This window comes from Bombus pyrosoma, linkage group LG9, assembly GCF_014825855.1.
Source record: "Bombus pyrosoma isolate SC7728 linkage group LG9, ASM1482585v1, whole genome shotgun sequence".
NCBI lineage: Eukaryota > Metazoa > Arthropoda > Insecta > Hymenoptera > Apidae > Bombus > Bombus pyrosoma.
The window spans coordinates 14,531,745-14,559,580 of NC_057778.1; the positions used below are offsets into that span (position 1 = coordinate 14,531,745).

General features: G+C 35.5%; 1 protein-coding gene across 26 annotated transcripts in view; it reads left to right on the forward strand.

The window, feature by feature from the left end:
* Positions 1-4,909: 4,909 nt before the first annotated feature.
* Positions 4,910-27,836, forward strand: part of LOC122570690 (myosin heavy chain, muscle) — a 40,769-nt gene continuing 17,842 nt past the window's right edge. For 2 of the 26 annotated variants that reach the window (XM_043733378.1, XM_043733375.1), the window contains exons 1-14: positions 4,913-5,299; positions 7,749-8,171; positions 9,906-10,049; positions 11,248-11,404; positions 11,516-11,742; positions 11,981-12,044; positions 12,516-12,614; positions 13,211-13,314; positions 18,045-18,182; positions 18,623-18,892; positions 21,573-21,743; positions 26,254-26,433; positions 26,687-27,105; positions 27,579-27,696. In XM_043733378.1, coding sequence (XP_043589313.1) covers positions 7,965-8,171; positions 9,906-10,049; positions 11,248-11,404; positions 11,516-11,742; positions 11,981-12,044; positions 12,516-12,614; positions 13,211-13,314; positions 18,045-18,182; positions 18,623-18,892; positions 21,573-21,743; positions 26,254-26,433; positions 26,687-27,105; positions 27,579-27,696 — 2,298 coding nt within the window. In that variant the 5' untranslated portion in view covers positions 4,913-5,299; positions 7,749-7,964. Of the gene's footprint in view, positions 5,300-7,732; positions 8,172-9,905; positions 10,050-11,247; positions 11,405-11,515; positions 11,743-11,980; positions 12,045-12,515; positions 12,615-13,210; positions 13,315-14,314; positions 14,419-16,202; positions 16,307-18,044; positions 18,183-18,622; positions 18,893-19,583; positions 19,755-21,572; positions 21,744-23,315; positions 23,487-24,804; positions 24,976-26,253; positions 26,434-26,686; positions 27,106-27,578; positions 27,697-27,836 lie in introns of those variants that run through there. The other 24 variants (XM_043733373.1, XM_043733366.1, XM_043733390.1 and 21 more) reach the window with 22 other exon arrangements.

The window sequence follows — 27,836 nt, forward strand, 5'->3', positions numbered from 1 at the left end:
AAAGGAAATGCGTGAGTTATAATAATAGGATCAGGAAGGATTGCCGAATAGAATAGAATAGAACAGAGTAGAATAAAATAGAACAGAATAGAATAGAATAGAATACAATAGAATAGAATAGAATAGAAGAGAGGAGAAGAGAAGAGAAGAGAAGAGAAGAGAAGAGAAGAGAAGAGAAGAGAAGAGAAGAGAAGAGAAGAGAAGAGAAGAGAAGAGAAGAGAAGAGAATAACATACGATAGAATAGAATAGGACAGGATAGGATGGGATTGGGTGAAGGGGGGGGGGAGTAGATAGGAAAAGAAAATGAAATCCAAGAAGAAAAAGAAATAATGCACGGAAATATAGAAATGCTTGATTATTACGGTGTTGTGCGTAATTTTGCGAACGAGCCAAATTCGAGTTCAGAAAGATGACTCAAACCTCAAGGCTCCGTTCACTTCGTTTCACTTGGTTCGGTCGACGTTGGCCCGGTTTATCTCCGGCCAATCCCGAAATAATCTTAGATTCGGCCTCTTCTGCTCTTACTTCGCTATCTGTCTTCTAACTAAGACCGCGCTGCCTCTATCTCGTCCTTTACGACGTTGTTTGTCCGCATTCGTGCGACCGACTTTAACGTAATAGCAAACACATCCTGGAATTTCGATACTGCAATGAATTATACAAATTTTCTTTTGATATATAATTAACAACTTCCGATTCATTTTTCCACTTTGTTTCTTTATTCGACGATATAAAGAGATGTAAAAGTAAGATGGCGTTCTCTCCAGAAAGAGAAATGAAACAAGCAAAGGAAACCAGAAAAAAATACTTTCCTTCTTTTTCAAGGTCGTATCTTTCGACACTTTCGGTCGATCATCGTTACATTTTTAATCGTACGATATAATTTTGTTAGCATATTAGGTGATTAATAAAAACGATAAGTTGAGTCATGTGTAATATGCTGATCTTCGAATGACCTTCGTGTTCAAACAACTGATAAAATCACGAAGGTGATTAGGTAAACGAAAGAATTGTAGTAATAGATACATTTTTCAGATGTATCGTTCTTCTAGCAAAACCGACGATATTGTCTTTAAACAAAAATCTCTAATATATATCTATACACTGTATGCTGCTAGTATAAAAGGATTTTGTGGTAAAAGCTTCTCTCTACATTGAAGGGAATGAATAAAATTTGAAATAATAAATATTTTATTATTCTCTTGGCATAAAAAATAATTTTGATGCGATACATGCAGAAAATAATATCGAGCTCCAACCTTAAATTAGATATAGCAAAGTGTTACCGAGGATACAGCAAAAGCTAACCGGTGTCCGACCTTTTGATCTAACAACGAGAAATTTCGATTGACGATTTTTTTATTTTTACTTTATTTATTTCTTAATTTTATTTTTTCCTTCTTTTCTATTGTTTTCTTAGCAAAGTTACTGCGATAGAAAGTTCCATCTTGTGTCTGAATGATAATCGATTTGTATATAACGATCGATACACTGCGTAATTTTTATTTTCGAATCGTAATTAAACTTTCAATCACTCTACCATTTAACAGAATATATGTCTTTCTCGCGTGAAGCTAGTCATCGGCAATGTAATCCACAAAATTTCAAAGTCTTTTATATTTATGCTTATATGTATATTAGTTTTACATTATGAACAGGCGTTGTTTTAAAAGTCTCGCAATAAACATCGGTATGGCATTTATGCGCGTCAGAATCTTAATTTACCAAGCATGTTGCGCAACCAGTCTATTTCCATACATTCCGAATTCCGTTACTGTCTACGTCTTCATAGTATTTCCTACGTGGTCTAAAGCAATATTAGTTACACGCGACAAATACAAATTAACGTAGTATCACTAATTTTTTGTAGAACGGTTGAAACATGTAACGGAGAACTTTGTTGTTTACGTACTGCTGCAATAAACAAGCACGTACAATATCATACATCCGATTACGTGTATTCGAGTTTGATGCTTTCAAACGTCTTTGTTAAGCGATTGTTCGTCACAATTTGTTATTTTCAAAGTAGAATAAAAATTGATAGAAACAGAGATCTAGTTAAAATACTTTCTTTTTCCGACGTTCCCGAATAAAAATGTTTATTGTACCATAATTCATTCTGAAGCATGTGAGTGAAGCATGTATGACGAAGCGTAAAGGACTTACCTGTTTCATAATGTTCCTTGTGTCTGACTATAGAATGTTCTCAACTACTGCGTGCACACACAATGTGTACTTACGTCAAGTAGTCATCTGTTATAGCTGCGATTATAGGTTCAAAGAATGTTTGAAAAATATATTAAGAATAATATTTATTTCTTTATTTATAAGCTATAAAATTTAATCGAGATAGAACATTTATATTAAAGAAGATTTCCTATATATGAAAATTTAAAACCTTTTACCAAACGATATCGATTGTCCTTTTTCTCGCTTGTATCACGAAAACTATAATTATTATTTCATGTTTTAAGCAAAATGAATTTGACAAATTAGTTTAATATTGTACTTCAACATTGTATAAAGAAAATACATAAAATTTATGTGAAATTCGTTATAGCATTTCATAACTTGTCCTAAATACATACTTATTGTAATCGAGCAAATATGCTTATACCTTCGAACGAAACTGTATGTAATTAGGTTCAATTAGCGAATCAAATACGTCATGAAAATAATAGTGAAAATGATGTTCTGGGGGTTGAAACATAATAGGATCGTAAAATTTAGCAAACTTTTGTTCTGTATCGTTTAATCTGTAAACGTTTCTATCTTCAACATTCCACGTTAACATTAACATATTGTTCGTGGCGTTTATGACTTGCGAAGCTTTAGGCATAGTTGCAGTTCTACATTTTACTAATTTACGAGTGTAAATATTAATATCAGCTTGTTATTAAAAATTTAGTCAAGTTATCCATAATACCATCGGGATATCACATGCTATTTCAAACTGATACATTGTGCATACAAAAAATTCTAATAGGACATTAAGCTTTTTTTATAGAATTAATTCAGGTAAAGGAGATAAGGAATTATGATATTACGATGTTCTATAAAAATTCCAATCTCTTTCATACGTATATATGGTTAACATCACGCCTAACTATTTAGTATCTGTTAAATAATAAAAGTCAGAACAGCAAGTAAATAAAATAGATATAACGATGAAAAGAAAGAGAAGGAGAAATTTTTCATTTCTAAAATAAAAATAAAGAAACGAATGAAAATTATAATTTTCGCCTGGCACAACAGGAATTAGGAAGAAACGCTCTCCTCTCGAGGAATAAAGATAGGCACACAATTTGTAAAACTCTAATGCAAAGTAAACGCTAATGAGATCAATTACTGAAGATTGCCAAATATTTCTGGTAGAAAGCCACTAAATATTCTGGCCAATGTTCGATAACAGATATTCGGGCTTTCGATCGAATGAATCGCAATGTTATTTCGCAGAAAAAATAATGAACGAATAAAACAACGGACAATAGTTTCCGTTTGCAGATCCTATGTACATAGATACAAAGCTTTTTTGTGCGTCTAATAAGATCGTTGAGACATTTCGCAACGTCGAACCAACGTTGTATTATAACTATAATAAATGAGATACTATTTAATTGCGTTAATTAGGTATTGTAAAACTTTTTAAATAGGAAGTGATATTATTAAAAACAGAAATTCGCTTTAATAACTAATATTATGATGGGAACTATGTTGTACGCATGGAGTGGCTAGAACGATGATTAATCGACTTAAATTGCTGAATGTACGTGTATATTATATGCATTAAATTTGCGTAATATAGCAAACGTATATATGAAACGATCGAACGGTTTCCTTTTCATCTTCAAGGGATTATATTTTTATACCTGTAGTAAAAAATGATCGAATTACCAGCACAGATTTTGTAATTTTATACTTTTGTAAAACAATAATTTCTTAATAAAAAATAGCATTGCTTTTCTAAAAAGATTATTAGGTACTTTCCATTGGTAGATATTTGATAGATGGAAAATACAGTTTTGTTGAAAAATGAGGAAACGCTTATCGAGGAAAACAAGATGGGAAGTGTGTATGCAACAATGTTTTGACGTACAGACAAACTATTTAACGTTCCAAAGTATCTGATCATTCTAAAGAACAAATTTCTAGTGCTTTGTATATCAATTCTTACATAATAAGTAAAAGTATAAAGCGCTGCAAGTATGTCATAGTAAAATGTAAAAAATCGCAAAAAGAAATGGTTCATGAGAGAGAGGAAAATATATCTTATTACGCGCGTAATATTTTTTTCCTAAAGAACCAGCCATAATGGCGCAAAAAGACACTACGAAGAAGTCGGCGTAATTTATATGTGTTTGCTGCAGCTATTATCGAGCACGTGCGTCTTCCACGTGTACCAGTGATCTTGATGCGGTATATGAAAAACTGGGTATCTACTGCTACGGATTACTCGATTGGAAGATGAAGGATGCTCGATGTTAAAACGATTCGCTATCGGGCGGATGTTTGAGCAAAGTATAGGATAGAAAATCAGGGTCGAGAGGAAACAGAGTAAGATAGGGTTGAAGCACAGGAGAGAGGAAAAAAATGGACATGCCAGAAAATCAGCCCGCTGAAGGTAATTCCCTGTCTCGTTTCGACATCTATTTTCATCTCACTCGGCCGATCGAGGCGGTTGTAGCTTTCCGTGGCCACCCCTTGTCACACTTTTGGTATCATCTCCGCCTAAAAAGGTAGATTGGCCCCGGAACTAACGCGGTTTCTTATTGGTCAGGAAGACCGACCAATCGTTGAGCTCGTTATATTCTAGGATCACGTTGCACGCGCTTATATTGGGAGCCCCCGCTCGTTTCCCCGACAGAACGGCTCTCTAACGTAAGTGCAAAACGTCGGTGTTCGTCCGATTGTTAGATTTTTTTCTCTTTTTGATTACACGACACACAACATTAACGCTCGATACTTGGAACGGCAAATGGAAAAGAAAAGCGAAAAGGGAGACGTATAGAAATCGTAAAGACGAATAGAAGAACTTTAAAGAAACGAGATCAATTCCAATCTGAAGAAAAAGAAAAGAAAAGAAAAGAAAAGAAAAGAAAAGAAAAGAAAAGAAAAGAAAAGGAAAGGAAAGGAAAGAAAAGAAGGAAACAAAAAGTATAACGAACTCGTGATTGTGAGAGAAGCCTAGGGGATTTCGCCAGGACTCGTTAATATGCAACCTAGTCTGACCCGCAGTGTCTAGTGATCTTATAGTCCACAGTCTTGCAAACCACCCTTTTTCACGAAGGATTTTTTAGGTAAAAAAGGAAAGTGTGATTCATCGTTTAGTAATTACTTTTTCTCTTAGTAGTGGAAAGGGGGAAATAACTGTGGATACAGTTTAGATCTCGCTAGTGATATTCGAGCTTAAGTCTCGAACGTGTGATTGACGTTAAATCTTGAGGTGTAGTCCTTATTTTATTACCGAGGAACTGATATCGTTTCAAGAGAGGGACAATTGTGTGTGGTCCTTCTTTTGGTGACAAATGAAACATAACAGGACAGTGATTTTTTTCCGTCTTCTTCAAATTTTTCGCTTTCTCTTCGCGATTTTTCCTCGTTTATAATACACGTATCTGTGAGCGCTAAACACAGTGGTACTTTTCGGGTTTCGCGAGTTTGAACGGTCATCGGTGACGTCATTGGTGATGAATATCCGCGGAACAGTGCGACATTACGGTGTATTCTAACGAAAGGATCCTGAAGGCAATGCAATGCAATTTTCTCATCCAGAGATACGTACCATCCCATACAATACGAAGCGTTCTTTGATTTTCCCCTTCTTTGACCAGCCAGCGCGCCTTTTATAGACTGAATAGTGCGACGTAATGTGTAAAAATTTCAAGTTACAAGAAATTTCAAGGAATAAGTTTGCATCTCAAGACTTAGTTTTCCTTCTTCTTCCGCATTTTGAAAAATTTCTCATTCTCTATCTCTGATATTGCATTTTATGCGAGACACTTTCTTTACTTTACTTTAGAGTAAAATTCTTTTCTCACGATATTTAGCTTTTTGATACCGTATCGAATCAGAGAGAAATCCATAGTTTTCGAACGTGCGTGAAATTGAAAACACGTGATCCATAATCGGGAACAAGATGTAGCGCGCCTGCCATCTTATTTCCGTTATGCAGCTCTAGAAGCATGTTACTTTTTTTGGACGGGTTCGAAACCCGGTGTCTTGTTTCAACGGCTCAACTGATTCTCAATTTTTAACCAACAACATTCTTTTATCCGTTTATTCGATTTCAATATTTTCTACATAATGCAAATTATGACTTTCTCAAAATTTCTTTGATTTTGAAACTGGAAACAATTGTTTCCAACGGAATTTATTTCTAATTTTCTTCTTTCGCTCGAATTATTTCCAATACCTAGTGCATTTTGTTATGTAATTATTTCTCTTTTAATTTGATTTTCGTGATTCTGCCATCCTTCCTTTCTACATACGGATATATTTCGTACGATCGGTCATATCCAAATTTCTGAGTTTTCTTCATCTACCTGTTTATTTCGCTTACCTACTTTTCAAGTAAAAACTTATGCAACAAGATGATTATGAAGAAGTGGAAAAGCATATATACATACTACATATTACAAAATTAATTTGAAAATTGAAATATATATGTGTATATACAGGAGTCTCCCTTTTCCTTTCCTTTTAACGTTACGTTATTGCGTGACTTTCCTTCGATTACCGAAGAACAATATCGTTACGCAACCTGCTTATAATTGCAACGTCTTCTAGCCGTTAAAAGTTTTTCATACGAATAATAATTAGCAATATTAACGGAAACTATTTAACGATATAGTAATATAATAATAATAACAATAACAACAACAACAACAACAATAATAATAATACAATGATAGCACCTACTTTCGATTTAAACAAAACGTACAGTAATTGACGTGTTATTAATCACATATAATATATAATATATATATATATATATATATATCAATTAATTTAATAATACTAATAATACTAATTGATCATATATAAGAGGGGAATGTGTGTATGTGTGTGGCTTGAAATATAATTCATACGAGCATCGATTAACCATATTGTCAAATGTTCTCTGTATCGAGTTGTACGAGATATTTATATTAACTGGCAGTATCTTTAAATTTCCTTGTTATTATATTATATTTCAGTCTTACTGTAATAATCCCAAAAAAAGAAAGAACTTTCAGACCTGCAGATAATATTGTATAAAGTGTAAAGGATCGATTTATCTATCATTCGAAAGAATAATACTAGCAAAATGAAATTTTCATAAGACTGCCAGACGAGAAAAAATATTTACATATTTCGAAATTGTTATCTACATTCTGATAAATAAATCTTCTATATTTCCATATTTCTATATAAAAATTTTCGAAAAATTTCCACTTGGTAGTTTGTTTTTATTGCAAACATAATTTTCAAACTAAAAAGAATAGAAAACGGAAAGAATAAAGAATAAAAAGCTATTAGCATTTACTGTAATAGAGTAAATAGGTAATGATAATATCGATGTGTCGTGTATGATGTATGGTGTATCGTATATCGTGTAACGTGTATTGTGTATTGTGTACTGTGTACCGTGTATCGTGTATCGTAATCACATTTTCCGTCTGTAGATAACAATTCACAAGAAAGACGAAGAGGTCCTCATGGAAGTAAATTAATAATAACTGACGGGACTGATTGTTTGTAAAATAGGGCCGCCCAGATCGTGCCGCCAGAAGTAGTCCGTCCGCCGCCGAATTCTCCGAGGATCGAGAATAAGAGCGAAGAAACGAAGTAACTAGGAAGTTTCTTCCCACTGTGCGATACGTGGGAAAACAACGACGTAAAAGGCACGTAGACCTTCCTGGGAGCGAGAGGAGGATAGAAGTAGAGAAGTAAATTATCCAAATAGAAAAGAAATAATCGAAGATGCCGAAGCCGAAGCCACAAGAAGGAGAGGATCCGGATCCAACCCCGTACCTCTTTGTCTCCCTTGAGCAGAAGAGAATCGACCAGACGAAACCATACGATGCGAAAAAGGCGTGCTGGGTGCCGGATGAGAAGGAAGGCTATGTTCTTGGTGAAATCAAGGCAACCAAGGGTGATATCGTTTCCGTCACGTTACCTGGCGGCGAGGTAATTTATCTTTCACCTTTTAGCTTTAAATTGATCCAACAGAAAATATCCAATTCCTCTGCAAGTTCGATACAGTAGTCGATACATTTTTTATTACGAATTTTTTAAAACATTTTTAATTTCATGAAACAACGATTCGCGAATTACCAAGTAGGAAAGGAAGTACAAAGTAAATATTTTCTTGTTTCGTATCTTTTCCTCTATCGCCTAAATTGGATAGAGTTGTAGTATGTATGGCAGGGTAGAAGCCAATGCTTCCTACGTGTAAAAAGAAACCAAAATAGTAGAGGTTCATCGTATCAGACTCCGTCGAAACGCTATTTTTGGCAGAGGTAAAAACCGCTCGCTAGCTGTTAAGCGTTTACTATCATTTAACGTTCCGATATTCAAATTTAATAAAATCAAAATCTTTATAAATCAAGGTAGACACATCGGAAAACGTGTTTCATAGATGTAAAATTTTCATAATTTATCACGAATCGAGATTATTACCGGAAGTTTTCAAGCTCGATATATATAAATAGGGAGAAGTGTGCTATATTCATATTATGTATGTACCTATACATGTATATATATTGGTTTCTGTCTGTCTGTCTGTCTCTCTCTCTCTCTCTCTCTTAGAATTTTTAGTTGTGTTCTCCGTGATTTCGGTGGTAGCGGTTATTTTTGTTCGGCTCGGGACACAGTGATGTACAAAATGCCTCGCTTCTACATGTTGGATTACATAATGGTTCAGCAAACCCTACCTTCTCTTCGTCAACCAATGCTGAAATGCTATTGTTAGCATCCTCGCTACCATTGGTAATAATAAATTGAAACGTCACTTCACGAAACGCGGGTCGACATATTTTTAGAGCATCGAAAACGAAAGAGAGAGAGAGAGAGAGAGAGAGAGAGAGAGGTATTAATATATTTATCGGAAAAGATAGAATCAGGGGATATATGAAACCTTTACTCAAATTGGATTCTTGATATATTAAAACAGTAACTAAAAATACATTTATATATCTTGAAACCGATGTGAAATATTTTAATCTAACGTTCGTTTAAAATGATTTATTCGATTAAAGACGAGTTGATCCGAGAAAAATTTCATGGAAACTAATTACCAACTGTTTGCTTTTACAAAAGTACTCGGCATATCGGTCATTAATGCGAGCAAATTACCAGTTATTTCATAATAATATTCTCTTAATTCTTAATTATAATTATTCGTGATAAAAATACTGCTCTTCTTTCTCTTGTATTTTCTTGTAGAAAAGATACAAGGTACTAAAATTTAACAACAATTTTATCGAAGAAATATAGGTTTATCGTTTAATTACATTAAAATAGTGTTTCGTAATTAAAATAATGAAATGCCAAGTATTACGGTTTGTTGTGCGATTGATTAATTGAAACATTTGCAACGAAACATTTTCCAAATAACGTGACGATATCGTCGAATATCCGTGATAAGTTTTAAACGGTCGAATCGTACGATAAAGCAGATTAGAATGAAATATTTACACAAAAAAGGAATGCCCGTACAGACGAAACAATTCCGCAAGGACCAATTGGCACAAGTGAATCCGCCGAAATACGAGAAATCCGAGGATATGGCTGATTTGACGTTTCTGAACGAGGCGTCCGTGTTACACAATTTGAAACAACGTTACTACAGCAACTTAATTTACGTAAGTTCAATTTCTTCTACTTTCGCTAATCGAAATATCTTTTTTCTCATTAAATTAGAGCAAGGACTTCAAAAAGGACCAGCTGCAGCAAGTAAATCCACCGAAATATGAAAAAGCCGAGGATATGTCAAATTTAACTTACCTCAACGATGCTTCGGTCCTCCACAATTTGAAACAACGTTATTACGCCAAACTCATCTACGTAAGATTATTTCATCCTCGGAGAGATTCCCCTTTGCTGTTTTTCGTGGCATCGTATCTACATTTTCTTTTTTTTTTTTTTTTGGTTTCTTCATTTTTGCCTTTCTTCGCTTTCCGTAAATGGAAACATTTGTTGCTCGAACGTCGAAAACGTTGGATAAAGCACCTGGACGTGCCACCACGTTTTCCCTCCGAGCTCTTCCTCTTTTTTATCTTCTTCTTAGAGAACTTTACCCCGAACTATGATTCGGATGAAACTGCATGTTAGAAGCTGAAGACGTCGGTTACAGGTATTTCGACGGACTAAAATGCCACACTAAAAACACATTGATGTTTTCCAATTCGTTTGGTTATCCATCATGCTGGGAATACGCACGAACCTTCGAATTTCCGAGTATTGTACTTTCTTCCAAATGCATGATCACCTTCGTCATACGCAGCATCGTTTGACAAACGTCGTCTGATAAAACACTTATACGTGTAGCGACGCATTGCTGCTTCCTTCTTTGTTTTCAAGAAAATTGCTAAAAAGTGGCCAATCGAATTTATCGAGTCTTCTTTGTGATCGTTCTTTATGCAAATCGTTTCCTTTATATCCAGAGATAGTAAAACAAACGTGTACCTATATATATATGCGACAAAGTTCTCGTCTCTAAACACGAGTTACTTATATATGGAATAAAAATCTCATTCGCGTTTTTATTCTAAAACAAAACTCTTTTTTATTAATGAGTATATCGATGATCGTGTTGTTAAAATCAGTGTTGTTAAATATTTTTTTAAATATATATATAAGGTTGTTTTGAATGTAGTTGTGAATTTTGAAACTAACAAAATTAAAGTATAAATATTTATTAAAAAATGTAGTATAGTTTTACTTGCATATACGAATGCATATATCGATGGACGCATATGTGTATGTATGCGTAAAGAATCAAACACCGATTTCTAAATTAAGTAAAATACGACTTTTGCTCGGTTTACGGTGCGAATAGACCGAGTTTATTCAACTTGGATGCTGTTTCTTACAAAGCCCTCTGTGATTTAAAATTGTGAAAGAAATTTTGACTATAGGAAATGGTCGATAAACAGATTTTCTTTATTATATTTTATTATATGAAAAACATTGTTTTTAAACGATTTATCACGTTCGAACGGATGAAACCTATTTTCGTACAATGTTCGATTGTTATTTTCAGACGTACTCTGGCCTCTTTTGTGTAGCTATCAATCCCTACAAAAGATTCCCCGTATATACTCATAGATGCGCCAAACTTTATCGAGGCAAAAGACGTAACGAAGTGCCACCGCACATTTTTGCCATTTCTGATGGAGCATACGTCAATATGCTTACCAGTAAGTATTACTCAAACTGTTGCGCTATCGCTACTGGTATGCCGAAATAAGCGCTAAAAAATGGTGTTAAAACATTTCATCCGTGTAACTGTAATTCGTTTTCTTTTACAGACAGTGAAAATCAATCCATGTTGATTACCGGCGAATCTGGTGCCGGAAAAACTGAGAACACGAAGAAAGTAATCGCGTATTTCGCCACTGTCGGTGCCTCGACTAAGAAATCCGACGATACCTCCCAGAAGAAAGGTTCCCTGGAAGATCAGGTGGTGCAAACCAATCCTGTCTTGGAAGCGTTCGGTAATGCTAAAACCGTCCGTAATGACAACTCCTCGCGTTTCGTAAGTCTCTCTTTATTTTTCCTTTCAATATCAGACACAACAATAATATTCAAATTATTAACAAATTATTAGAAACGATATATAAATTTTCAATTTTTACATTTGCGTTTAATCGCAATTAATCGTATAAAAATGGAATATAACGATGCATAAGGCTCGACTAATAAGTTGAATAACGTTATATCTATTATCTTCGATTAAAGACAAATTTAAAAAAAGCTTTCCTATTATCGAATAGGGTAAATTCATCCGTATTCACTTTGGCCCCACTGGAAAATTGGCTGGTGCTGATATCGAGACCTGTAAGTTTTTACTTGAAATTTTCCATATATGTACATACGTCATTTGCTATCGGGATTCTTCGCACGATAAATAGGATAGAATTTCGAGCTAGAGAGACCGATCGATCTTTTTTGTAATAAATCTATACATATAAGTATGTATAAATAGTTTAATTTCAATAGAAACGTAGTTGGCTTCGATCCATTATCGCTTTTTTTAAGTAATATAATCGTTGCACGTACGTTTGGTTTTATCTTATCGCAATTTGCATCATGCATACCATACAGAGACGATTGCACCACGAACGATATTTCCGAATGACAAACGCAATTACAAACGCAATTACAAGCGCAATTACAAGCGCAATTACAAGCGCAATTACAAGCGCAATTACAAACGCATACAAACGCAATTATCAACGCATTAAAACCTCCGTAAAAGCGATTCTACATCTTCTACAATTACAAATAAATCTATTTTTCTGTGTACAGATCTATTGGAGAAAGCTCGTGTCATCTCTCAGCAGGCTCTGGAACGTTCTTATCACATTTTCTACCAAATGATGTCAGGCTCGGTCCCCGGTTTGAAGGGTAAGATTATTCAGTCCATAATCAAAAGATTATAAATATGCAGAAACATATTATTGTACGTTATTCTATTGATATATTTAGTAACAGATGAGACTTTTTAATACAGCGACTCACTTGGTGCATCGAAGATCGTTTTTAGGACGAAAGACTGTCATCGTCGATCTTATTTCGGAACCTTTTATTCAGTCGTGATTATGTATTTTGTGCGTGCGAGCATACGCATATTAGGGTGGTAGTCCGATAAATAAAATTGGACAAATACGAGATAGGAAAATTTGAAAACTTCCAACGAAGACCAGGCGGAAAGATTTACGGAATTTTATATTAGCGATATATCTTTAATATCGTTCACAGATAAAAATCGTTTCAGAGACTGTCCTATTCTCTCCTGCCCTTATATCCCAATAGAAAGAAAAACTCTAGTTTTTAAACTAGAAACTCGAAACTAGAGAAAGCGCCAGGTTGTAGCAGAAACTGTCTCGGAATCGAAAGTATTCGATATATAGTCGGTTGAACCAACGGTATACCAACTATCCTGGATCTACTTTTTTCATTCTGTCAGATTTTCTTACTTCTTTGATCCTCGTTCTATATAGACATGTGCTGCCTCTCGAATGACATCCACGACTACTACTTCGTCTCTCAAGGCAAGACTACGATTCCAAATGTCGACGACGGCGAGGAGTGTACTTTGACCGACGTAAGAACCTGACAATTATGCCAGGGCTATAGGCATCTTTCACTTTCTGTCTCCCTTGCTACCTTTTCTCCTATCTATTTGCTACACTAGATGCCAATATTATTTAAGGCTTCTGTTGTTGTTATTTCTGTTTCGATTTTCTTTTCCCAAACAGCCCTTTCTCTTGAGTTTCTTTGACTGTTCGCTGTTTGTAGTACTAGGATGGATAATGCGACTTATTGTAACGTCTCCTATATATCTTCTGGAAAAGAGAAATACTAAGGTGGCGTATATCTCTGTTATTCGATCTGTATCCATTCCACTCCAGTTTTTCGATTGTATTCATCCATTCGATCGAGTATGAAATTATCGTCGATCGCAACCTTTGTATTTCTCTCAATTAATAATCCTTGAGTTATTTTCGATAACGTCCTTTTAAAGTACAGGACTCGCCGAAATCTGTAGTTGCATTGTCAACAGAGAAAAGTTGAAAAGGAGTCGTGCTAAACGAAAACATTATGCGGTATTTCAAAGAAATATGCCGCACGCTACTCTTACTCTTGTGATTACTTATTAATGAAAATTAATATTAGAATCGAGATCTCCTAAATTGTCCCAATTGACCGTGAAAACGAAAATAGAACGAAAGCTATGTATCATTGAAAATCGTTCCGTTTTAGTAGACTTCTCCTCATAAGTACTTGTTACGCGTGAAATATACTGTACATGTATGTATATAAATAACATATACATACTACGTGAACGTCTGTATATACGGAGAGACAATTTAGGAAATAAGCTCCCCGAAACAACTGCTATAGGGCAAGTTGTTCGAGTTAACAATTCCAGACGACTTACTGGGCGATTATTTTTTTGACAAAATCGTTCTCTTTCGATACAAGTTTATGTATAAACCAGCCCTTGTAGATGCATTTCGAAGGAAAGCCACCAGGAAACATGGCACCCTCACTTGTAGTTAATACCTGCATGTTTGTTTCTGTTCTTTTTTGGTCACCTATAGAAATGTTGCTGCTGTCCAACAACATCCATGACTACTACTTTGTCTCACAAGGGAAGACGACTATTCCTGGCCTCGATGATGGCGAGGAACTATTAATCACCGATGTAAGTGCTTCCCTTTGACCGGTCAAGCACACTTCTCCGCGATGTTCGAGATCGAAAAGTTCACGTTACATAAAGCTATGAAACATAGACATTGGACATTTGCAACTATCGATTGATCTTAAAATTAACTTTTAATTTTTTTAAGAGACAAAATAGGTTTTTGCTTTGATAATTATCCAAAGCATACAGGTACAGGTTTTATGATACTTTGTGTCCTTCTTTTCTTTTTCTCTTTTTCTAAATTCAAAGAATAATCTAAAGGAGAGAACTAATGCTTAAAAAATTGCATTAGTAGTTACATTTTGTAGCTAAAACGTGAATAGTTTCATCTTGAAAATTGCCACTAAATTCCTCCCTATATTTATTACTTTATATACTACCTTACTAGCAATCTATTTTTTCTACAGAAGCGAAACAACTCATCAAGCTTCGTGTTATCGTCTTTCGTTTCCGTAATAATTTAGTATATGTGATGAGATTTATCACTGTTTGTCGTATATTCTTCCTCTCTTTCTGTCTCTATCTCTTTCTCTGTCTGTTTCTTTCAGCTCATCATTTCTTATTAAAATGTAACTAATTCATATTCTTTTTAACAGCACACATAATAATATTACCGGCAAGAACGGCAACAACAGAAGAATATCGTTTTTGCTTTTAATTCTCTTATTTCTTTGTTCTGTTCTGTTTTTCTCTTTCTCTTTCTCTTTCTCTTTCTCTCTCTCTTTTTCTCTCTTTATCGTTGTTCCTATATTTTTGTTTCCTCTTCCTTCTCTCTATTGCTCTTCTTCTTTCAGCCTATCGCAAATCATTTGGCACATGTTTTCATTCTTTTTCTATCCTCTCTCTCTCTCTCTCTCTCATGCGCATCTTGCAATTGCTCATGATATTTTGTTAGTGAAATCGTACAGTAACAATTAAAAGGTAGAAAAAAAAATGTGTAGCTTTGAAAGATTAAAAAGAGAAATTGCACAATCGAGAGCGATTGCAAGCAGTAGTGTCAACGATACAACGCTCGTAAAGCAGGCAGCTTGAAAATTGTACAAAATAATGCAGAATTAACCCTGCTGAGCAACCGGATCGGGGACTATTGGTACATTAGCCAGGGTAAGACCAGAATTCCGGGAGTCAACGACGCCGCGGACATGGAAGAGACGGACGTAAGTCCAACCCCACGGTGTCTAAAAGATCTTGGCGAACTTTTCGAATCGCTTTGCCAAAATGTTATTGTTTGAACTTTTCGAATCGCGAAAGAGGAATGCTTTTTTCGAATTGAAGGTCGTAGTAATAAACGAGGCAAGGTGATGGAAAAGTTGGGCCGAGGTCTTTATCACCCCCTCGCGCCCCGCCTGCGAAAGCTTCCTGCCGCCGCAATCGGGGTGCGGGGAGATTGGGGGAGGAATACTTTCATTCGAAACATTTCCACTCGAGGTAAAGCGAAAACCAGCCCCCAGGGTCCACCCGCTCCCCGATCAGCATCTTTCTTTCTTATTGCGCCAACACTTTTTCGCACATCCGCAACAAAACCCGAAACAACAACCAGAGATAGCAACCGTGGTCTTCGTTGATCAACCAATTATTCTTTAATATATCGAGAAGAAATTATCTAAGAAATTATTCAATCATCGAACGAGAATAGCGTCCAATGCAACACTCTAATCTTTCTAATCGTTAAAGGAGATCAAATTGAAAGATTTTTCGAATCATTTAGGATTTACGAACGTCGAATAATTTCAAATTAAAGGCCAGTTATATCATGATTTATTTGTTTTCAAACTGCTTCGCAGACATGTGTCTTTTATCCGACAACATATACGACTATGTCAACGTGTCTCAAGGAAAAATCACAATCCCCAACGTCGACGACGGTGAAGAATGTACTTTGACGGACGTAAGTCCCGGAGAAATGGATTCGTGAATCCATACTTTTCTCTACCTTTTCTCTGTGTACTTCCGTGTACAGTCTTTTACATTTCCATGTGTAGTATATACCTCCTTTTTAAATCTTTCTCTTTTTGTCATATCTATAAAATCGATAAATAGTAACGAATAAATGATTCATTTGATTCGAACGAAATCTATAAAATTTCAGAAAATTATCGCAATTTTCCAGATTCCACGCCTTGTCAAACATAATATTCGTGTTAATGCGCTATTTATCTTTTCATAGATGTTCAACATTTCGATATTTCGAGCGAAAAATCGGTAAAATTTCAATTTTTAAGTTATAATTTTAAAACATGAAGAAAAAAGGAAAAATAAGCAAGAACTTTTCGTTACTATTCGCAATTGAGATTCCATATATATAAAAATTGATCCCGGACTATCCAATTGCCTTCTACCTATTCTCTAAGAGTTTACGAATCTAATTTTGAACCCGGACGTACGTACGTATGTATGTATATTGTACATACGTGCGAAATATTACTATCGAAATCGATCGTCTGCCCCCCCCCTTAACCCTTTCGAGACGATATTTTAAACTATTTCGACAAAATATCGTCTAGGTTTTGCGGAAACGCGAATATATACTGCGTATCAGTTGTATTTAGACTGTTCTTCCAAATATCGTTACGTCGATGAAAGAGTAGTAGTTATTATTTAGTAGTTTATTCCTGATAGATTTAACAAATCCACCATTTGCCTTGTTCTTGGTTTTTCCTAACAATTGAGATGGCCTCGAGATGGAAATTCTCGACGGTTGGAGAAATGTCGGTGACACGGGGTGCCTCAGAGCAGCGTTCGTTTGCAGCTTCAGTCACGGTATAAACCCGAAGTCGGAGTGGGTAACGAATATAGCGAATCCGAATGAATCGAATCTCTTCAGAAATTTTCTCCAAAAAATGTTTACCAGAGAATCGAGCGTCGACCCATCCTTTTTCGTTCGACGAGAGAGTCGACTCGCGATTTTGTAAACTAAGCGATTTTGGAAACTGAAAGGAATACGCATCGATTCTCCTTCGCCAATTTCTTCCATCGTTTTCTCTCTCGTCTATAATTTAAATTTTCTCTTTTTACATCGATTTTCTCGAATTTTTATTCGATATGATTTTTCTTCAGTATATATGTATATATATATTTTTTTTATTCGGGCTTTTTTAACGAAAGAGCAAGCTTCGATAAAAAAAATGACTATATAATACAAGCTCTGCTTTCGCTTTTTCATTTTTTCGACGTAAATCAGCTTAGTTTTTATGGCTAAATTTTCATCGGCTTTGCAGCAAAAATCTGGCTTACGGCACGAAAATATTATTGTACGAAGGGACTATCGAAGGATTTTTCAAGAATTTCTGTTACGGAATTTGATTTCGGTAGTCTCTTTGAAAGAAATATCCGCTATTATATCTGCCATTATCCTTGTGTGATCCCATTAACGATAACCTTGTATTTTTTCCAATGTGAATATTTTGTCATCGTATCAGAAGTATCTTGTTAGATATATTTGTTACCCGTAAAGATCTTGTATTAATTATTAGCTTTATTAATTATACATATACTATCTTTGCGGGAAATTTGCATATGCAAAACACATGCATAGTGAAAAGTATCGTAAAAGCTTCTGTCGTATTTTGTAACTTCTGGTACGACATCGTGTGCGATGGTACTTAATTATTATTTTCCAATAATAGCAAGCTTTCGATGTATTGGGCTTCACTCAAGAAGAAAAGAACGACATTTACAAGATCACCGCTGCTGTCATGCACATGGGTGGTATGAAGTTCAAGCAAAGAGGTCGCGAAGAACAAGCCGAAGCCGACGGAACCGAGGTATTTATCCTTCTTAATATCTTAATTAATTTACCCTACTATCAATTTCGACACAAAAGTGCATCGGCTACTTATTGATGTCTAGATAATTATCTCCTCGATGTAGTACCACCCCCTCGCCGAGGTTTCGCCCATGGAATTTTTCGTCGATCTTTCCATTTTTAGGATTAGAAACGAAAACGTCGAACTTTGCATCAATTTCATTTACATTTACAGGATTAGAAATAGAAATAGATATAGAAATATCAAAGCTTGCCGTAAAGAAAAAGTCAGTAACGCTAATCACGAATATTAAATACAGTAGACTCCACGATACCATGCAGATGTAATTTCCATAAGTTTAACGCGATTAATAACGTACTACTATATTCTGTACTGTTTTTTTTTTTTTTTTTTTTTGTTACTCGTAATCACAAACTAAATGTTGTTTCATCCGACAGGAAGGTGAACGTGTCGCCAAACTGCTTGGTTGCGACTGTGCCGATCTTTACAAGAACTTGTTGAAACCAAGGATTAAGGTCGGTAACGAGTTCGTAACACAAGGTCGTAACAAGGATCAAGTAGCATATTCGGTGGGTGCCATGTCGAAGGCCATGTTCGACAGGCTGTTTAAGTGGTTGGTCAAAAAATGTAACGAAACCCTGGACACGCAACAAAAGAGGCAACATTTCATCGGTGTACTGGATATCGCCGGTTTTGAAATCTTCGACGTAAGTTTTCTTAAACACCACACGCATAATACATGTATACACTATCGAGAACAAATATTTCACGTTGGCGATTTTTTATCAAACAAGATCATTCCATGGTTACTAGATCTTGTTTCTCAGCTACGATATTCTATTTATAATAAGATGGTTAAGGAACTCCAAATTGAAATAGAAATACACGTATATATAATAATACACTTATGTATAGACATATACTCGTACCAAAAATATCGAAAAGCCGTTCATACTTATAGATACGATTGTATCGTAGAGAAAGACAATTCTCTGCTTATATTTAAAAATCGCCAATGTAACTTACAAATAATACTAGAAACAAGAAACACAAACAGATTACTTCTATATATTATATTTTTAGCAACGTATCGTGAATACACGTTGACAACGAGTAACTTAGAAATTTAATCGGTCAGTTTACCCGTTGTACAACGTGCTAGAAAGACACGATTATTATTTGAAAAATCAGAGTTACGATAGGCAGTATAACTACAAATATTTAATGACAAAGTATCGTACTACACGAATTTGTACACACTTACCAAACAAATGATATTACTTTTTAAAGGGAAGGAAAACTCAAGATGCTTTTTCAGGATCATTCGAATATTAGTTTGCGTTAGTTTTCAAGTCTCTGTTGATTCCCAAAAATCGTACGTTTGATTTCATTTCTTAGTATAACGGTTTCGAGCAACTGTGTATCAACTTCACCAATGAGAAACTGCAACAATTCTTCAATCATCACATGTTTGTCCTTGAGCAAGAGGAGTATAAGAAAGAGGGTATCGTCTGGCAATTCATTGACTTCGGAATGGACTTGGCTGCTTGTATCGAGCTGATCGAGAAGGTAGCCTCCGAGCGTGAAACTTAGAAATTTCCATTTTTGTTACGACGTCTTTTGTAGATTGTTTCCTTTGTGTTATGTCGTTCCACCTGATTTAGTTTAGACAAAATATTCCACTATGCGATAGTTTGTCTCATTAGGAGATTCGCCCCTCACCTTAGTTAGAGATTCCTAACTCGGACTTGTCATCCAGTTTACGAAACTCGAATATTATATCCTCGATTGGAGTTTGCATCCAGTATGCATATTTTTGTCTAGATAAATCGTTGAATGTTTACAAACATATTTTGTTTATGATCGTATTTCAATACTTGTTTCCCCCAACATATTTTTTGATTGCCCTTGACATGGAACCTGTTTTCTACCTGTGAAATATTTGACAATGTTTCCTCGAATGAATTTGCGAATTTATATCCAATCCTTTTTGCCTCTCTTACTTTGAGTAGACCTTATTTTCGTATATGTATTCCCATTCTTCTATGTGTATGGCATCTTGAAAAGACGGTTTTCTGGTATTGCATTGAAATCTCTTCTTCTATTACGTTTGTCGAATAATTGAAATCTTTACTTTTATCTCCTCTTATCGTTTTTCAAAAAAGCGCACGTTCAAAGAAAGTTTCTAAACTTTTCGTTGAGACGAGCGTTTATGCACAGAACGTGGTTGTCCCTTTGGTTCCTATTTACTTGTATACATACGTACTGCATCGTCGTCGATACATGGATCATCTTATAGTTGGCATCATTTTCTTTTCTTCTGAAACGGTAAAAACAGTGGACTTCACAACAGTGGACTACGTAGAATGTAATTGACGATTAACGTTAACGTTACTGTAGTTAGTATTAACCTTATTATTGAAAATACATACGATACGTGTTCAACTGTCCATCGAGGAACAGGACGGTGCATTCGTCTGAAAGAACGACTGAAAGTGGTGGTTTGTTGTCAATTGTTGCATAGGAAGTAGACTAATATGTTGGACGATTAGTTCGGTGAAAGTGTAAAAGTAGATGGAGATTACAAAGAATGTGTATTAAAACACATATCTACGTACCAGACGATAGTACAACAAGTATTACGCTTTTCTCTAATATACATGTATAGTAGTGTTTTACAAAGCCTTTCTGTATAAATTCAAATATTTGGAAAATAACAAATTCCACGATACGTAACCAAGTTTCTTTTGTCGAATATATTTCATCGTCTAAGCGAATCGGTTTTCTATCGTTTTAAAGCTATTAGATTTATCGAGTTTTTTATTTAATCATGGATTGAACAACGAGTTTTTTCGAATACAGATACACATATTTGAATTTATCAGACAAACTTCTATCTTTCCTGTAAATAACAACATTCACGATTTGTGAATAATTTTCTATAAACTGGAGAATTTATCCTTCAGAGAAAGTGTTTACGATACCTGTTATATCGATATACGATAATAGGTCGCATATGAGACAATCGACAATTAACATTTTTCACGGTATATTGCGGCAAGTATCTTGTCGATTAACGGTATAAACAGTGATATTTAATGCATATGTAACAACACGAAAAGACAATGATCAAGATTAAAAGTATAACGATATCGAACATTTTTGCAAGCAACGTTGGAAAATTTGTCGATTGACTTATAAAAACGTTGATTGATAACGTTGATGTCCTCGTGTCATTGACAAGATTTACCAAAAATGAGGATAAAGTATGTACGTGTATGTTCTCTAGTGTATGAAAAATACTCGAAAAGAAAGAAAAACAAAGAAAAAGTGATACAGGTGTAGTACATATTGACGAAAAAGCATGCCTGATTGTTGCTCGAACAGTTCAACAGCTTCGAGCAGCTCTGCATCAACTTCACCAATGAGAAGCTTCAACAGTTCTTCAATCACCACATGTTCGTCCTCGAACAAGAAGAATATACGAAGGAGGGCATTCAGTGGGAATTCATAGACTTTGGCATGGATCTCCTCGCGTGTATTGAATTGATCGAGAAGGTACAAAAAGACAAATGAATCGATCGAATGGCAACGGACCAAACGACGGATCCAGCCATAGAGAACAATAAAATATAAACAGAAAAAAAGAATGCAGCCTAAGGATCCACACATAAAGACCAGTTGGATCTTTAATAAACGCACAACTTAACGCTTATTACCGGCAAACTGCAATAGTGATCGTCCACTGTTTTCATGAGTTGATCGCAAATGTTATTTATGATCTTTTTTTCCATTTTGTATTGTCCTTTTTTGAATCGTGTGGTTTCGCGTTCCAGTGAAATGCAAGCAATTTTTCGTCTCGCTTAGATATCTTATACCACTGTTTATTATCATTTACCCAACTCCTATAACTTTATCACGAATCATTAATCAAATTTGTCCTCTTTTTAAACTAGAATAGTGTCCATCGTATACTTTTATTACACTATATATTATACGTATATTTACAAGGCATCGAAGAATAATTACTACTACGATCGTTTCATTTCATTTTTATATCCGTTTCGAAATTTCTCAACAGTTTCTTTCGAAATCTATAGTCGAGCCTATTGCATATGACATTTAGATCATTTTCACTATCATACATGGATTTACAAGATTTCATATTTTCCATTTCTACAGGATATTACAATTATTTCCGGCAAATTGTGATACAGCTTTATATATTTTATAATGTATATATATTATACACATTTCACATGGTTCCCAGATGTCATAGTTGCTCACATTTTCACATTTACCCTCTACTTATTCTCAGTTCAAATATTCTCCCAAACACTTTACTTCGATATTTCATTATTTCATATCTTTATTCTATACATTTTTATACTTTCACATGAACGCAGTAAAGCAATCGTGTAATTAAGCACACACGTTCTAGTACGAATAAGAATACTCTTTTCATGCAAGGAGTTTCAAATTTGTCCATCTATTTGTGTGAACACCACAGTTTAGAACTTTAGAACATGTGCAATTTTAGCAATGGTTTTCTAAAATATCAAGCGAGTTGATTTCTTACTTTTTATTGTAGCTCCTGCTTGAAATACACGTATACTAAATATACGTCGACAAATACATTATTGTCGGTCTTTGCAGCTTCTCGATTTGATATTAATCCAATAATACATAAAAATACGAGTAAGAGGAAATTCATCGAAGATTAAAAAAAGACTGACTATTTGATTTGCAACTATTTCACGATACTTACTTCCTCTTGATTACCGTGACCTTTTCGTAATTTCAACGGTCGAAAGCGTAATTTTCGAATCATCATCTTTCTTTATTGTACATTCATAAAACATAGAAGAATCTTTACAGTATGGAAATAATCAGAAGCTACAAAGATCAAAAATAAATAAATCACCCAAAATTAATCGTAAACGATTGGTCTTACTCTACTGATTGTGTTCTTTTGTTCCTCTTTGTTTTCTGCTCTCTCTCTCTCTCTCTCTCTCTCTCGGTCTCTTTCTGTCTCTTTCTCTCCCCTTCCTTATATCACCTTTGATCCTTCCTGATTCGCCACGCTGTGTCACGCACTACGCTCGTTGCGTTATAACAACGACACGACAGTTCAACGGCTTTGAGCAGCTCTGCATCAACTTCACCAACGAGAAACTGCAACAATTCTTCAATCATCATATGTTCGTACTTGAACAAGAGGAGTACAAGAAAGAAGGCATCGAATGGGTGTTTATTGACTTCGGCATGGATTTGGCCGCTTGTATCGAACTGATAGAGAAGGTATTCCCGCACTTTTCTCAGAAAGATAAAAGTAAAACAGCAAAGCAAAGCAAAGCAAAACAAACTGACAAACAGACGGAGAAAACGAGAAATTGAAGAAACGGCCAACGGCCTGATCGATGGAAACGATCATCGATGTTTGTCGAGAGCTTTTGACCAAAAATATGATTAGAACCTGTTTGATTGGTCGTCGATATTCTGATGGTAGATCAGCTCGCATTTTGTTCACGCTTATCTATTCTTATCATAGTATTGGATATTTCTTTTGTTGCCATTTTTTTTTTCGCTGTCACCGAAAACAAAGGTATTCGATACATCTACCTTGTTCTTCTTCGTTTCTCTATACCTTGCTTTCCCTTGTCTCTTTTATCTGTGTTTGTTCATCCCTGCAATGGCAACGGCAGTTGCAACACTGTCCGTTTTCAATTCGTTCCTCCCGATACTCATTAAAATCATCTGCTGTGTACAACAAAATTAACAGAGTACGGTTCATGATCGTTATTTTTCCAAATTAAAGTGCATATACAGTTTCGGTAAATGCAATTTGCGAAATAAGTTTGATATAGATGCCAATGAGAAAATAAAGAAAAGGAAAGAAGAAAGAGAAAATACTTAAAAAAATGTAAACAATCTTTGTTTATTGGCGAAGAATCTCGTACATGATATATTTATTATTTAAAAAGTGAAATTCGAACCGGGCTCCGATACACGTAATTACGATAATACGTCATATGCCTCTCTCGAGTGAAAACCTTGTCATCGACCGTTATAATTATCGCGATCGATGTTTTATCATACTTTAATCGATCGATTTAAACATAGCCTTCAACCTTTAGAACTACAGTTTATCGATAAACGATCGATAAACTTTTATGTCCTTGTATCATTCATATACGTGAATTAATGTTATGTCATATTTTCGAACATTTAGCACCTCCCTAACCCTTCGTAGGTCTGCTTCGAATCTAACGACTCGTTCTATCGATCCGATTAAAAGAGCGAAGAACAAGCAATAACGGGTAAAATCAAGATAAAACCAAGGTCGATGAAAGTGAAAATATTAGTTGTTTCGAAGCAGACAAACGGAAAACGGGAGAATTTTTTCCTTATGAAAAGACATAATGTGTAACTTATGTCGTGCTTAAGCGATATCCCGGTTATGCGTCCTGTTCCTATAAAAAGATAAAGAAAGATTCGATAAGGAATCTCTCTCCATTGACAATTCGCAAAGTATTTATTGCGTAAGCAGCATTAATGACAGCTGTCTTTTACCTCTGTTTTCTGTTCCGTTGCTTTTCCCCTCCTTGGTCTCGAGCAGTACAACAGCTTTGAGCAACTCTGTATCAACTTCACCAACGAAAAGCTTCAACAATTCTTCAATCACCATATGTTCATTCTGGAACAAGAAGAATACAAACGCGAAGGAATTGAATGGACTTTCATTGACTTTGGCATGGATCTACAACAAACGATCGATCTGATCGAGAAGGTATTGTTGCATCGTCGCATGGAACGAGCGGGAACGAGAGGCGACAGCTTCAAACATTCGATAGCGAGTCGCTGCGAAAGAAAAGATAATTGCGAAGAGAATAGCTTACAACAAAACAGAAATATCATCAGCATGCGAGTGCGATCATACGCTATTATATTCTGCATTTTCCCATTGCACTAACTTTTTTCATAGATTCGTGATGTCGTATATCTTTTGCATACATGTGCGTCAGATGTTGATAGTCAAGCTGCTCGGATTCACGACAACGGACGACAACGAAATCAAACCAAATTCATTTCGGTTTGAAAATTTCTCCTAGTTTCCTCGTTTCATCGTTTCGTTTGCATGCTTATCGTAAAAGTATCGCGAAGGACATACAAAATATTAAATTCTTCTTACAAAAATTCCGTAGAATACTTTACTAGCTATTATACGCTGTCTCCTGTATAAGAACAACTTAAGAAATTCGAATGAAATTTTATTTTGAGTTTAGTACGGTCTTGCGAGAATCAACCGAATATAAAGGTAGGAGAACCAGGACAAACAGCCAAACGATAACCGTCTTGTTTGATGCTTCTACGCTTTCCTTGTTTTTTGTTTTTTGTGGTATCAGCATGCGCATGCGTTTGTTTGCGTTTGTGTACTTTTATCGATGAGTAAAAAGAAGATTGTGCAGCAACGATGTGAAATCAACTCATCGACGACGAATGATTCGATGGGAAAATTCCTGCATGTCCGTTAATTTCCATCGTATTATTCTATTCGAACTTTAATCTACGTTACTCGTTACAGAAACTTATTTGCCAAGTATCTGTAAGGGCGATTTTAGATTCAAAGAGGAAAGAAAAACGATGTACTTGCGAACATCGCCCACTATCGAATAATTTTATTACTGAAATAATAATCGGGAGTAACGTTTACTTATCGCTAAATAAAGCAATTGACTAGTTTGTAGTGAAATTATAGTTTTTAGAACGGAACAAAGTTCATTTTTAATTATCGTCAAAAATATCAGATTGAAAGTTTCTACGTGTACCTGTACGTAGTAAAGTTAAGGATTAAAGTAATAGAATTAAAAATACGTAGCTATATAAAACATTACTGTTAATTGTCATTTGTAATTTGTTAATTGTCTCGTCGATGAGAGCAACTTTAAAGTTTCTGATCGATTCTACGAATAGTTTCGGCTCGTTTGAATGAAGAAGAAAGCGTTACTCCCGAAAATTCTCTTGAGATAGAGCACAAACTAACTCGAATGATCGCATTTGAATATAGCCTATGGGTATCCTCTCCATTCTTGAAGAAGAATCTATGTTCCCGAAAGCCACTGACAAGACCTTCGAGGAGAAATTGAACAACAATCACCTTGGCAAGAGTCCTAACTTCTTGAAGCCTAAACCGCCGAAACCAGGCCAGCAAGCAGCTCACTTTGCTATCGGCCATTATGCCGGAAATGTACGTTACTTCTTCATTTTTATCGAAAAGCTTTATTTATTTTTCTTTTCTTTTCAAACCGATGCACATTGAAAATCTCTCTATTCTCCTCTCTCTCTCTCTCTCTCTCTCCCTCTCTCTCCTCCTCTTTCTTTCTCTCTTTATCGTTTAGAAAATTGTTGCTAAAACGTTTTACGATTAAACTACCAGAGAGGAATATGTATTTAGTTATTAAGTAATAGGATCGAACGCTACAGAAACATTTGAACAACAGGTACCATACAACATCACGGGTTGGCTGGAAAAGAACAAGGATCCGTTGAACGACACTGTTGTGGATCAGTTCAAGAAATCCAGTAACAAACTGCTGATCGAGATCTTCGCTGACCATCCTGGACAGTCTGGCGATGCCGGTGGCGGCGGCGGTGCGAAAGGTGGACGTGGTAAGAAGGGCGGTGGTTTCTCAACGGTATCATCGTCCTATAGGGAACAATTGAACAACCTGATGACTACTCTGAGAGCTACCCAACCACACTTCGTCCGTTGTATCATCCCCAACGAAATGAAGCAGCCGGGTGTCATAGATTCTCATCTCGTCATGCATCAGTTGACTTGTAACGGTGTACTTGAAGGCATCCGTATTTGTCGTAAAGGATTCCCCAACAGAATGGTCTATCCTGACTTCAAGCTACGGTAAGAATGTGCATTCTTTTATTACACACGAACAATTTTTTCTCTTAATATACTCTCACTTCAAGATCGACGATAGCCATAAAAATGTCACTTCTTTTGTTACATACGGGATGACAAATACATCGAAACATCTCGAATCGGAAGGAGGAAATACATTTTTTTACAAAAGAGCATTCATACTTTATGGAAATATGTAAATGCTATCAGGTAGAAATAGTAACGCGAGTTATACCAATACGTAAAAGCATCGGTCGTGATAACGTCGCTGAACATTTGGTTACACCTTGAAGCTTTTGTTTTATATTGCGTATTTTGAGTTCGAGCTGGAATTTATTATGAAATTTATCGAGTAATCTTTTTGACGAAGATAGGACGAATGACGTTGACCGAAACCAAAGTATATCGAGAATTAGAAACGTACGAATATGAATGATATCATTATAAAATGATTCTTTTATGTTGTGATCGTACAGTTACATGATCTTAGCGCCGGCCGCGATGGCCTCTGAGTCGGATCCAAAGAAAGCCGCTCAGAAATGTTTCGATGAAATTGGCCTTGATCCGGAAAACTACAGGATTGGTCATACTAAGGCTAGTTGCAAATCCCCGAATAAACTGATCTTTTTCTTGGGTTTGATTCCCTTTTTTTATCCATCGTAGAATATCGTCGTATTGTCCGAACAAAATTTTAAACTTTTAAAACTTATCCTCGTAGTGTGAGAAGGGTACTG